Genomic DNA, 14,019 nt, shown 5'->3' on the forward strand with positions numbered 1-14,019 from the left:
CCCCCACGCCCACGCCCACATGGGGATTCCCTTCACACCTTCCTACATCACCAAACAGCAAGAATCCAAAGGGGCTCTTGTTAAAAGGAAATAACATGTGACTTAAAGTCGTTGAAACTTATTTTGTTTTAATGCCAACTGTGAAAAGCAATAATTACACCGTGAGCAACTTTAACCTAAAAATACACAGCAAAAGGGAAAAAGGATTCTGCCTTCTTTTCTGATGTGTGCAGGGATCAGAGGGGGCCTTTCCTGGGAAAATGTTTCCTCCTGGTTCCCACAGCCTGGTCAGCACTCGAGTCGCCACAGCTCCCCGCAAGCTGCAGACAAGCCCCGACTCAAACATCAGCATCTGCTGTGCAGCTTGGCCTGCACTGCAGTTCATCTGCGCCAGTTCTTCCTCTCACAAGCCTGCCACGTCCCCCCTTGCTCACTCTGACCCCGGTGCCCAACATGCCCTTACCCATCCCTCAGGGTCCAGCTCAGAGCTACCTGAGTGCCTCATCGAAGTCCCCTCCCTCCCTGCACTCCACCTCCTAGAGCGCACACTCCAGGGCAAAGTGGGGCAGGGTGTTGGCAAACCACTGAGCTCCCAGGGGGCAGCTCGAGGGCAGGACACTCCTGCCCCATCTGACCCACCTCCTTCCTCCCAACAGTGCCCGTCCCGTGGGAAAGGCACATGCTGAGCTGGGAGGGTCCAGGAGAGGCCTACTGAGGGCAAACGTCCATAGACCACCTTCGCCAGGGGGAAATGAGCTCAGAGACTCACAGAATGGTAAGAGGAAGCCAGAACTGGCAAGAGGGAGGCTGAAGGGGAGGAGCTGGGGACAGCTGGGGCCGGGCCCCACCCTCTGCAGGTGACTAACCCCAACCTGGTCCCATTACCCCCTACCTACTACATGCAGCCCCAGCCTCCTCTCCCAGGATGCACCACCACACAGCTGCTCATGGGGTATTGCCATCCTCCCCTGCAGCCCATGTGGCCACCAATGTGGTACAACGGGACAATGACAGTGGTCACGATAATCCTAGCTCCCATCGATGACTGCTCTCAGCACACCATCCTCCTGGGAAGCCAAGATTATTGGTTCTGTTTTACAGAAAAGAAAGCAGAGGACCTGAGAGGGGATGACTTCCCAGCATCACACAGTGTGTGACAAGTGACCCAGCCAGGTCTGGGGCCCAAGGGGCTGCACTCTGTCCACACTCCCCAGAGCCCCACAGCAGACACACCAAGCCCTGGTGCCCTGCTTCTCTCACCAGCCATCCAGAACAAATGGGCCCAGGCAGTGGGTCCAGCTGGCACGGGGCAAATGCCAGGGAGGGCTGCACTGCACCATGAGAACCAGGGGGCCACACCAAGGCTGGACAACACCCTGGGGGCCTCACCTTACCAAGACAAGCCTAGGCCAGGTGCCAACAGCTTCAGCCCAGCACATGTCCTAGGAGGACTTGAGCCTTTGGTAATTCTGTTTATAAGGGGCTGTCCCAAACTGCTTGGGAAAAGTATGAAAACCACCTAATGAAGGCTGGAAAAGGCCGCCTGCCCAGACAGAGTGCGAGCATGGCCACTGGGACCATGCCAGGCTTAACCAGGCCAGACAGGGAAAGGCTCTTTCCTGCTGGAGAGGGAGAGGGATGGAAAGGAAAGGGAGAGGAGAGGAGGCATCTAGCAGGCACAGCAGGCTGGGAACCAAGTGGGCAGAGTGTTCCCATTGGGGGGGGCGTCATCCCAGCTAAGCCCAAGGAGGGAAACAGCTGCCCACCAAAGACTATCAGGCGAGGACATGCCTGCAGCCCTGGTGCACCCCACCCTGACTGCAGGCGAGAAAGGAAAGGCCCCACCGCCCTGAGGCAGCTGGCCTCCTGCCTCCGCCCTATGGTGTCAGGGCCAGGAGGTGCAGGGGGCTGTCTGGGCTACCTCGCAGGCAGCTGCCGAGGAGGGGTGCGGTGGCAGGCCTGGTGGCAGCTGCCTGCCTGGGGCTGAGGCACACCACTGAAGTGGGAGAGCATCCGCTTTGCTTCTCCAGCAGCCCCTCTGCCTCGGGGAGTAGCCTGCCTCAGCCTTCAGCTCCGCCTGAACATAGCCTGTCCAGATTTCTCTCTAGCCCAGAAACTACAACTCCAGGGATGTCCCCTGCACCTTAAAATGAAACGGGGATCAAAACTGCATCCAGACATGTCCCCCAGCCACACACTGCTTCCCCTGTACCCAGCCCTGCTCCTTTCTGAAGCCAAGAGCCAGTTGCCCTGGGTGGGTGGGGTCCAAGCCTTTGTCGCTGCCTTCCTCACCCTCACTGGCTGGTGCTCTCCTCTGGGCTGGGAGGAGCCCCCGCCTCCACCCCCAGAGCCTGACCCAAGCCCAGGCTGCACACATGAGGGGTCAGGGACAGAGCAAGTCCCACCACACCACCACTGAAGCTGGGCACAAGGAGGGGATGACAGGAGGAAGGGTCAGGCCACACTCACAGGTGTTCCCTGTCAGGGCCCATGGGGCTGGGAATTGGACCCTTCTAGGGGGCCCTAGGGCTGTTCAGCTGCACCCCAAAATCTAGTTAGAGAAGAATCTCAATTTCAGCATCAGAGCCCTCTCTCCCAGAACACCTGGCCACACAATGAGACCTCTTTTCACATGGGGTTAGCAGAAGCAGAGGAGGGGGAAAGGATGACTATGGAATCCTGTGCTGCCACGCAGGGCCCAGCTGACGAGAGCCTTGGCTGGCAGCCTCTGCGTGGCATTTGCCTCTTTAGTCCTGGGTTCTCTCCTGACACGGCACAACCATGGGGCATGAAAAGCCAGCCCAGAAGGAATAGGCGAGAAGGCAGAGCTGTGGCCCACGTGCGGCTGATTGGGGCAGCTCCCACCGCGACCCCCTGCCAGGCTAGGGCCCTGTCCTGTCCTCAGTCCTGGAGCGCCCCCTGCCGGTTATTCTGGGAAATTGTGCAGCAAATCAGATCTGGCAGGGCACAAGCATTCAGAGGGAAGACCTTCCAAACATTCTCCCACAGACACCCTGCATTACAGGTGAAGAAACTGAGGCACAGTGGCTGGAACACAGCAAGGGGCCCAACACATTTGTCAAATGAATGAATGAGCAGGTGAGTGACTTGTAGCAAGAAAACAACAAATGATGCTTTAAAATATGACATAAAACCTGCTAAACAATATTTGTTGACTGCTAGCCACATGCCAGGTGCTGTGCTAGGTGCAGAGGGTGCCATGGTGAAAAAGGCCTTCCGGTGTGGCCATGGATAGGAAGCCATACTAATGACCTGACATTAGCTGGCCGAGCCCTTCATACAGACTGCCCCAGGGAATCCATGCAGGTGATGGAACTCAGGCTCCCTCCCACAGGCTCGCTACTGCCCCCAGATCACACACTGATAAGAGTAGAGCCACTGAAATTGATGCCCTTACCCCACCCAGAGGCCCAGCGAGGACACCACCTGGGGCACAGCCACACTGGCCAACCCCAAATCCTGTGGCTCAGAGTCCCCTGAGGATAAACGCGGGGCACCTGCCAGACTGCCTCCCTCCCTTCGTTCATCCAGCCCCAGCCACTGCTGCACATCTCTCATCAGGGTGTCCCAGGTCTCCTTCTGGGCACTTCACAGATGACAAGCAACACCAGCAAATCCTCTGATAAAGGGTGGAGGCTCACCACCCGGCCCCCAGTGAGGCTTTCGCTCATAGGGCTTGTAGGTACTACAGACCACTACTCCTGATGGTGCAGCCAGTGTCTGCAGATTACAGAAAACTCCACAGGGAGGAGACAGGGAGGTATCCACCAGCACTCAGATTATCACCAAGCTTTTGGAACTGAGGCAGTGTTGACTTAGCAAGGCTAGAAACAAATAAAAATCCCTTCCAGGTACCTGCATGAGCTAAATGTGAAAAGCAAAACTCTTACATTTTGGAAGAAAGTATGGCAGAATCATCTCCATGAGCTCAGGGTAAATAAGGATTCTCTTACCCAGCACCCCAAAGAAAGCACAAAGGAAAAAGATGAAACTGACTACATTATTCAAATGAAAAACTGCTGGGCCAATAAATCAACAAATAAATAGTGAAAAGCCACACAAACAGCCCAGGAAATGGTATTTGCAATCTAGGTAACCAACAAAGGGTTGGAATCCAGGATGAATGACACAGCCCCTCAAATCAATAAGAAATGGACAAACAACTCATTGACAGAATGGGCCCGGGCTCCCTGAAGGCACAGGGCAGGAGGGAAGCCTGAAGAGGCACCAGGCAGAGGGGAGTTGCTCCTTCTCACCAGTCACTAGGGACGGCGCAGCCACACCAGGGTGGAACGCACAGCACACCCATCAGGCAGCTGGCGAGGGTGCTCCTGGGCTCCCTCACTGGGGGAGGGTGGGCTGGGAAGCAAGTGTGTCAGGCAAGCGTGCAAGGCCTAGCAATGCCCTCCCCGGCAGAGGCCCTAGCAGGGACCCTCCCTCATATGTGCCAGGAAGACCTAAGCAGGAATGCTCCCTGCACAGTCCTTCTGCACCACAGGGGCCGAAGAACCCACATGCCTGCAACAGGTGTGGGTGAGGGTATCTCAATACATTCACACAGCTGGATTGTGCAGCGGTGGGACAAGCATAAATCTCAAAATTATAACATTGTGTTTTTTCAGGTTTTTTAAGTGGCAGAAGGATACATACAGCAAGATCCATTTACATCGTTTTAAAACATGCAAAGCAAGGTTATATAGATATATGAAGGTACTTCAAAAAATTCATGAAAAAATAGAATTAAAAGACAATATCATTTTTCCATGAATTTTTTGAAGATCCCTCCTATATATAGTCTGTACGTAATCACATCTGTGTTAAATATAAAGACACGCATTGGGATATAGTTACCGAATTACTAGTGACTCAAGGGAAGGCTGGACAAAGGGTGCTGGGTCGGGGGAGGGTCACAGGATGCTTGGACCATATCTATGATTTTTTTCAAACAAAAATCTCAAGCTAATATGAAATATAAAATGTTAAGATTTGGCAAAGCTGGGTGAGAGTAGTCAACGTGCATTATCATCATCTCTATACTTCTCTAAATGCTTTTAATAGGTTACAATAATGGTGGTGAGAGCACTGGGTGAGAGCAGCAAGTCCCTTTTTGTCCACTCCTTGGGGTCCTGCCCTGTGGTGAGCACAGGGCATTCATCTACCTCAGCCCCAGCACTGGCCTCCACAGAGACACCCCAAGAGCCCAGTGGCTCTCAACCCCAGGCACATGTGACAATCATCCAGGGTACATTTAAGAAATGTGACCGCACGGCCCCCACCCACCCACCCACCCCCACAGAGACTGATCCTGCTGGCCTGGGATAGGGCCAGGGATACAGTGGTCTTTTAGCCTAGCATGCTTCCCAACACCCAGCCCAGCCCAGCTGGAGGAAGGTGTGCCACAGGGGCCAGGCAACGATCCTAGATCCCCAAAGGCTCTGCTCCATTCTGCCTGCCAACCTGCACCTGACCCTACAGTCATTTCTCTCTGGGCCTTAATCCCAAGAGTATCACAGGTGCCCTTGAACATTTATGCCTTAGATGTTAGGAAATAACCCATGCAGGGGCACCCGGGGAGCAAGGGGAAGGACAGAGGGAACCCAGGTTTGTCTCACTCCTGGGCTACATCTGTTTGTCCACCTTTAACTAAAGTATCTGCTTTGAGGCCTCAGATCAGGCCTCTTGGAATGAACCCCTCCTTTAAAAATGTTCATTGTATCATGCAACTGGGCAGATGTCAATCTGACATGAATCTCAACCCTCTAGCTGTGGTTGGCGGTGGCTGTTACCCTGACTCCCCATCTAGTTAGCGTCTGAAGTGGACCTTGGGCCAGGGTGGAGGTGGCCCTCAGTGGCTATGTACGCAACAGTGCCTCCGTGGCAGCCTTTTTTATTCCTTAAAAGGGTGCTATGTCACTTCACAAAAGAGGACATTTAAATGGCCTCCCCTTTCATCACCAGGGAAATACAAATTAAAATAATAATGAGATATTACCATACACCCACCAAAATAACTAAAATAAAAAGAAAAGATCAAGTGTTGGTGAGGATGTACAGCACCTGGAACTCTCATATACTGCTGGTAGGAGTGTAAATTGGTACAACTATTTTAGAAAACCATTTGGTAGTACCTTCTAAGGGCTGAACATGAACTTACCCTATGCCAGCCATTCTACTCCTAGGTAGATCTCAAAATAAATGCAAACATGAGTTCATTAGACGACATTTATCAGAGTGTTTATAGCTACTCTGTTCTTGGTAGCCATAAGCTAGAAACAATTCAAATGTCCACTAGCAACAGAATGGATGAATAAACTGTAGTATACTCACAGAATGTGATACCAAACCACAGCATAAATCAGCAAAGATCAGTAATACATAACACACATGAATCTCAGAAACAAAATGTCGAGCAAAAGAAGCCAGAAGCAAAATGTTACAAACTGTATGTTCCATTTATGTAAAGTTTAAAGAGAGGCATAAACTAATCTATCATATAAATCACAGATACTGTTCACCTTTGGGTGAGGGGTAGTAACCGGTATGGGGCATGTGGGAAGTTTCTGGAGTACTGATTAAATTCTGCGTTTCTTGATCTGGGTAATGGCTACACGGTATGTTCACTTAGTGCCATTTAATCAAATGTTTGTTTGTGGCATGTGCTCTTTTAATATGTATGTTGTACTGTAATAAAAAGTTAACTCTTAAAAAACACCATGCTGTGGCCATGATCTGCAGCCTGGCACATAGGCGACCTGGGGTAAGGCCCACAAGCAATGCAAGCGCCCACCAGATCCAGGTGCAGGATGCAAGCCTACCTGAAGGCAGCTGGGCCAGTTGCTTGTAGGTCTGATGCAGGTTCTCCCGGCAGGTCCGTTGGGGATCGTTCAACAGGAGGGCCAGGGCAGGGATGATATCGTGCTCTAAAAAGCCATCTCTATGGAAGGGAGGGCAGATTTAGACGTAACTAAGACCTTGCCCAGAGAAGATCAAATAGGGGCAGAGTCACCTGCCCCTGCTGGAATAAGTTTGTGCTTGCTGGGGCACATTCCTCTGCCTCGTCCTAGTCGGGGCTCAGACTCAGCCTCTTTGTGCCCCTGGACCCTTATTTTCAATCTTCTGAGCCTCAGTCTCATTATCTGTAAAATGGAGATAAGGCCACAGAAGCTTGTAACCCACCTTGCCTGAACTGCGGGCTGAGTTCCGGGCAGCAGGCCTGGCAGGCCCACCCCTCATGGCCCCTCCCTCTCCTGTTCTCCAGCTCAGTTGGGAGCCTGCCAGCATCCAGCTGCTTGCCTCCAGACCCACGTATCCTGTCATGCTTGTTGTTATAATTATATAAGTTAATTAAATATTAGGTAAGCCAATCGGATGAGAGGAGGTGTTTTTATTTTTTAATTTCCTTATGAAAAAAAGTTGACTGCTATAATATATATAATAGTTGAAGACTCAAAAGTGAGTCTAAAAAAAAGATTCTAGAAGGCTTTTGCATGCAGATTACTTCATTAATGTCTCTGAGTTCTTTTTCTACTTTAAAGAAACTGAAGGTGCAAATGATGTGGTAAGTGATTTAAACAGAAAAGATGACGGGAAATGGACCCATAACCAAGAAAAGGCCTGAGTCCCATACAGGGATTGTTGGATGCCTTTTCATTTGTGTTTTGGGTTAAAATGAACTGTTTAAAGGAAATATAGCAACAATGTCTTTGGTTCGTTGCTTTGTAGCCATTTCTTTTGATTAACCAACTCACTGCTCTGCTAGGCCTGACTGCATCTGCTAAGAGGGCTTCTGAAGTCACATCTCTAAGGGCTGGGTTTGGGAATAAATAAGTCATGTGTGAAGCCCTCAGGCAAGTGCCCAGCACACAGAAGTGTCCAACCAACTGTGCTATTGTGGCATTGGCCAGGCTTAACCTTACGGTGTGTTTTGAATCGTTCTAGGAGAAGAAAATCACAGTGGGACACACAAGTTGCAGGGGCCTTCCCTGACTGCCAGGTCCTGCTCGATCAGTGCCTTCGAAAGTCAATTGTGTTTGCCAGTAGAGCATGTGCCCCCCTTACCAGAGGCAAGCAAGAAGGCAGGAGCCAGTCTGCCCAGGAAGCTCTCCTGACTATGAGAATGTCATGAGAATTTTCTCCTCGAGGTGACAAGATGCCAAGCCCAGGACCACCATCCTCATTTCCCCTTCCCATCACTACTTGTGTGGACAGAAGGGTTTCAATGTGGGCAGTTCAGGGCAGTTACGTAGAGTTAGTTAGAGCTCCATAGAGCCCCGTAGGCTCCGCAGGCTCTGCAAACTGTTGGCTTTAGTTATAAGATCACCATTGAACCTAGGGGAAATTTAGAAGTTGGTGACATTTACTTTTGGCCCTTTGCCTGTCCAATGTGATATGGTGGAGAGAGCCCAAGTTTTGGAATCCTAGGCCCTAGGCACACAATGTTAATTCTCTCAGGTCTTCTCCCCTTATCGGGTGGTGTGAGGCACGGCTGAGAACTCTGAACGAGCATGCTGGCCAGATCATATCAGGTTCTCCATCAGGGACAGTTTCTTCATCGCATCCTCCTGCCTCAATAATGTGGGCACAGCCAGGACCCCCCAAGGCAGGCTCTCCTAGTGCCACCAAACAAATCTCCGATCACCCTCCCTAGGCATTTAGTTTTGTTATAATTGCCCAGGCTTTAAGCATCTCTCCTCACCAGGAGTTACTACCTGATGTCCAGATCAGGTCCAGAAAAGAGGGAAAAAACAACAAGGCTGAGAGGCGTCTGTCTCCTGTGTGCCCTAAGGTTTTCAAGCACCTTCCCTGGTCCTCTCAGATAAGCAAAGTGAGACTCAGATCAGGAATCTTGGTCTACCCTTCTCGGTGCAAATTCTGTGAATTAAGGTGTTAACTGTGGCACTACCTCCCCACACATGCCTCTTCATAAGCCTGATTGGATCAGGGCTACATACAGGATCAGGCTGAAGTGGGTGCAGAGGAGAACACCAAGACCCCAGGAACTTGTGGGGTGGCAGGGCGGAGCAACTTTGGGTTTTGTGAAATGCCCCAGCACGCTTAACATGATTCAAGCCTCTTTGAATGACTGCCTGTTGTTTATACCAAACAAGCCCAAAGGCAGTCAGTACCTTGCCCTTCTTTCTGGGCCTCTGCATACTGGGCAGTGGTCCCCTTTACACAGGAGATTTGGGGTGTTTGTGATTTGGTCTTCTATTTTTAATACAAAGTAAAACTAGTGATCCCTGGTCAAGAGGGTGAACTGAGCTGATGTGGGCAATAACCTGCCATACCAACCCCTCACCACCCACCACCGCAGCTCCTAACCAAAATGCTAGATGAAATATTTTTTAAGTGTAAAGTAAAAAGCTGTGCTGACATGGGAAAGGGACATTTCCAGATGCCAGAAACCAAAAACCTCAGCATCATGAGCAGAAGATGAGGCCACAAGCCCAGGCCAGATGTGCGCTTTGTGGCTGGTGTTTTAACACCTGCACAGGGACACTGGCCCTGTGGGGCTCTGAGATGGGAAACTGGGCTCCTTATGAAAAGCTAAGACAAGGCAAATTTGTTACAGATGTGGGATCCGAACTTTATTTCCACCTTCAAAACGGGAAGCCCAGCACTAGGAATTAACATAAAAATTGGTCTGGAACACAGAGCTGTAACAGGCCTCCACAGAGGCAACCAAAACCAAACCACTGTCCAAATAGAAATCCCACCGAACACCAGTGCTACAAACAAAAACTCAGAGCACTCAAGGTCGTTCAAGGGATCCACCCAGGGAAGGAGTGCGGCTCTAAAGCATGACATCACTTTCCAGAACAGTCGCCCACCTGCCCACGTTATGGGTTGCCATGATGTGGAGCACCTCGGTGGTCTTTATCCGCACCATGTGGTCACTGTCCTTCAGCAAAGCTTTCAGACTCTCCAGGCAGCCTACAAGGCAAAAAAAACTTTGAATGTTTGCTGGTCTCATAAACTAGCTAACCCAGAAGTCAACAGGTGACCCAATGTTGGGTAACAAGAAAGTACCAGAGGTTCTGCTGCCTTGGGGCATCATGTCAGTTACACAGCATTTCAGAGTCACTGAAGGGGCTCACACCCAGGGACCATCCCATCTAATCCTCCTCAAGATTCTCCCTGCACACTTCCTACCAGTGCCATCTCTCAAAGTCTGCCACGGGGTTAAGAAAATGGCCTTTGCCATCTGTTTGGCTCCAGGAAAAACATGAGGTTAAATTATAACCCTGTCCCAAACTAGTCACATGACCTTGAGTGGGTTACTCGTAGGGATACCAGATTTAGCAGATAAAAATCCTGCTTGAATTATTTATCGGGCAACCCTAGACTCATGCCCGTTCTCTGAGCATTGGTTCTCTTATCTGTCAGTTGAGGATGCTCCCCCCTTTGCAGGTGGTTGTTGTAAGGACCAAGAGAACAGGGGCACTGCACATGGGATGGTCCTAGCCCAAGTTGGGCTCATTAAATAGCATCCCTTATTACTGAAGTTCCACCCACTGTCTGAAGCCACGCTAGGATCACCCAGGCTGTGACACTCTCACCTATGTTGATGGCCTCGTAGACATACTCAGGGTCGTGCATGAGGTCACACAAGGCCATGAGGGCTTTCTGCCTCATCTCCAGGTCCTCTGACTGCAGCTCCTCATTCAGCTTGGGCAGGGCCCGACAGCCATAAGCAATGGCAGCCTGGGTGGGGTTGATGTCAGGGGGCATGTACATGGAGATCCGGGCATGGGCCATCTTTCCACTCTTGCAAAGGGCTTTCAAAACGAAGCTCTGTAGAAACCACTGATCAACAAAACCAAAAACCTGTCGTTATTACTATTGGGATGTATAAGCTACTTATCATCTGATCCTCAAAACTGTGAGGGGAGGTGGATGGGTATTTTTACTTCCATTTTACAGATAAGCGAACTGAGTCTAAGAGCAATGAAGAGATTTGCTCAAGGTAACAGTGAAAGTAAGTAGCAGCCCAAACCGCAAACTCCAGAGCTCTCTCAGGCAGTAGTGCTTAAGGACAGAAGATACTACTGATACTTTACAGACTGAGTCTTCAGTGAAAGGAACTGAAAGGACAAAACAAACCAAACAAACACCAAGATAGTCACTCCATCTTGTGCCAGCAATAACTACTATCTAACTCTACCCCATAAGGAGGGAACTTGTGTTATCCATATTTTACAAATGAGGAAACTGAGGTTCAAGCCAAGGAGCTTGCTGGAGGTCATGGAACTAGTAAAGCTAGGAATCATTGTTCAAATCCAGATCTAGCTCATTTCCCCGTCAGGGACCCATATTCAAAGGAAATGGAAAAGAAATTAAGATTAAAAAGTGATTTCTGTTTATTCCACACACAGGAACTCTGAACAACTATAGGCAGTGTGGCTTAATAGTTAAGAACCGACTCCAGCCCCAAGTTACTTCCCCTGTCTGTGTCTTTCTGCAGCTGCAAAGGGGAGGTGATAATAGTACCTCCTTCCCTCCCTCCCAGAGTTGTCAGGATACACATGAGCCTGTCACACTAGAGCTCCAGATATATTGGCTGCAGTTATTATGGCTGTTATCGCATTTAGTCGCATGGACAGGCCCAGGGTCCTCCAGTAAAAGGTAAGCTGGACTCTGATACCGTGCACCAGCTCACAAGCGGAGAACAGGGGGCCTGGCTGAGAGGAACGCAACCATATCTGATTAGGCTTCCCTTGCAAGGAATCATAGGCTCTGGGGACAGGGCCTGCCCTCCTCTAAAGGGCATGGGCTGCGGGAGTCTGGCCACGGATGAGAGGGCGTGACTTGGGGTGTGAGGACACGGGCCCCGTGTGAGCAGGGCTGGGTGTGTCTGGGGGACCCTTGTCCCCGAGCCCCTGTCCCGCCGCTGCCGCCTCACCTGCCTCAGCAGTCTCTCGGCGCCAGTAGCTAGCGCCCGTTGCCAGGAGACCCTGTTGCCAGGCGACTCAGGCAGCGTCTGCCGCGCAGCGCTCTGCACACTGGCACCCACCGCGCAGGCGCGAACAGCCCGGGCTGGGGCCCGGGGCAAGTGAGAACAATGATACTTTCCAGGCTTACTGTGGGGTCAAAGACGGCTCAGCTTTGTTCAAGGTACAGCTTTGTTCAAAGTACAGAAAGTGTCCTTTCTCTGTACTGGTCACTTTGCATGCCTTTGATGCTCAGAGTAAATCCATGGTGTGGTAATAGAATCCAGTTTAGGGATAAGAATCTCAGAGAGGTTCGGTAGCTTCCCCCACATCACACAGGCCTGAACCCGGGACTGCCTAGCTTTGGCCCACGCTCCTTGCTCTGTAGGCTGACTGCCTGGTAATAACAAAAATCGGCCCCTGCAGTGGACCCAACACACTACTGGCTAGAGTCAAAAGCAAGCCAGACCCAGCCACCACCTGCATAAAACCCTGCCATGGCTCCCCCCTGGTCTCAGGCCTGAGTCCAAACTCCCAGCCTGCTGCTCAAGTCCCCAGCTGATGGCCTCCTCCAGCCATGCTAGATTTTCTCAATTCCCAAAATGGCCAGCTCTCTCCCACAGCTTGAGGTACCCGTAACAGAACTACCTCTTTGTCCTTCAGGACACAACTTGGTGGACACTTCTTCCGTGAAGGCTTCCTTCTCCCCAAATCTGACTTAGTAAGTGATCCCATGGCTTAATTATCCCATTGGCACACTCCCTTCCCCTAATTCTCTATTTATTTTGGTTTCCCCCAGCAGACTCCAGCTTCCCTGAGGGGAGAGACCAGTTCTGTTTCCTTGCCTTCCCAGTGTCAGGCATACACCAGAAGGCTTTCAGAAAGCATAGAACAAATGAATAGTAGTGGACTTGAATCAAGCTTTACAATCTAAAAGTTCTTTCACTAACTCATGTGATCCTCACAACAAACCCTTGAAGAAGATAGTCAGGTCCATGTGCAGGAAGTAGAACAACTCACCTAAGTTTGCCACCTAATCCTGAAACTCATTTAGAAGACATCAAACATCAGCCTCCAGCACATTTAGCTTTAAATGCTTTTTTTTTTTTTATGACTGAGATCTGCATACCAAGGATCCCATATGGTGATGCAGAGACCTGCCCCCTACCGCTGTCCTTAAAGGACCAAGTCATGAAGGGTCTCACTAACCAGAGCATCCTAGCTTTTTAGGAAGGTGGTGTGAAGAGCACTTGGCTGGAAGTCGTGAAACCAGGGTTCCAATTCTAGTTACAACTCAGAAGGCAAATCCTTTTGGATGTATGAGCCTTAGTTTCCTTGTCTGTGAAGTAAGGAAGCTGAATCAAGTAGGTTCTCAAAGCTAGGAACTCCAGACCTCTCCGAATCTGGTCACACAGTTTCATAAGGGCCTCTTGGGGGCATCTACCCCACACACCTCACTTTCCAAACAGGAACTAGCTCACTGAGCTCTGTGACTCGGGTCAGCTTTTTAATAGCCATCAATTAAGGACATTAATTTTGTAGCATGAACTCTAAAAGCCAGGCATATGGTATTCAGACAACATTGGATTCAGAACTATGCAGATTGAGGTCAGTTGGCATGTCCATCCCTTGCCACTGCAGAATGCTTGACTCCAATCCAAACACCAGTACTACAGTGATAGAGTTTGGATGTGCTGTCCCCACCAAAACTCACGTGGAAACCCGATCCCCAACATGACAATGCTGGAAGCTGTTTGAGCCATGAGGGCAGACCCCACATGAATGGATTAATGCTCTCCCTAGGTGGGGGGATTAATGAGTGAGTTCTGACTCTATTAGTTCCCGTGAGAGCTGGTTGTTTAAAAGACCCTGGCACCTCCTCTCTCTCTTGCTTCCTCTCACCATGTGATCTGCTTGTACCCGCTGGCTGCCTGCTGCTTTCCACCATGGGTAGAAGCAGCCTCAGTTCCATGCCAAATGCAGCTGTCCCAGAATCGTAAGCCAGATAAACCTCTGTTCTTTATAAATTACCCAGTTGCACGTATTTCTTTTATAGCAACACAAACGG

At 50.4% G+C, this 14,019-nt stretch overlaps 1 protein-coding gene across 1 annotated transcript in view; it reads right to left on the minus strand.

Moving 5' to 3' along the window:
- RSPH14 (radial spoke head 14 homolog) overlaps positions 1-10,826 on the minus strand; it is a 74,509-nt gene extending 63,683 nt beyond the window's left edge. The window contains exons 1-3 of the mRNA XM_063088209.1: positions 10,581-10,826; positions 9,852-9,954; positions 6,837-6,955 (exon numbers count right to left, since the gene is read on the minus strand). Of these exons, the coding sequence (XP_062944279.1) occupies positions 6,837-6,955; positions 9,852-9,954; positions 10,581-10,779 (421 nt within the window). The 5' untranslated portion in view covers positions 10,780-10,826. The remainder of the gene's footprint in view (positions 1-6,836; positions 6,956-9,851; positions 9,955-10,580) is intronic.
- Positions 10,827-14,019: the final 3,193 nt, after the last annotated feature.

The sequence above is a fragment of the Cynocephalus volans genome, chromosome 2, assembly GCF_027409185.1.
Source record: "Cynocephalus volans isolate mCynVol1 chromosome 2, mCynVol1.pri, whole genome shotgun sequence".
Taxonomy (NCBI): domain Eukaryota; kingdom Metazoa; phylum Chordata; class Mammalia; order Dermoptera; family Cynocephalidae; genus Cynocephalus; species Cynocephalus volans.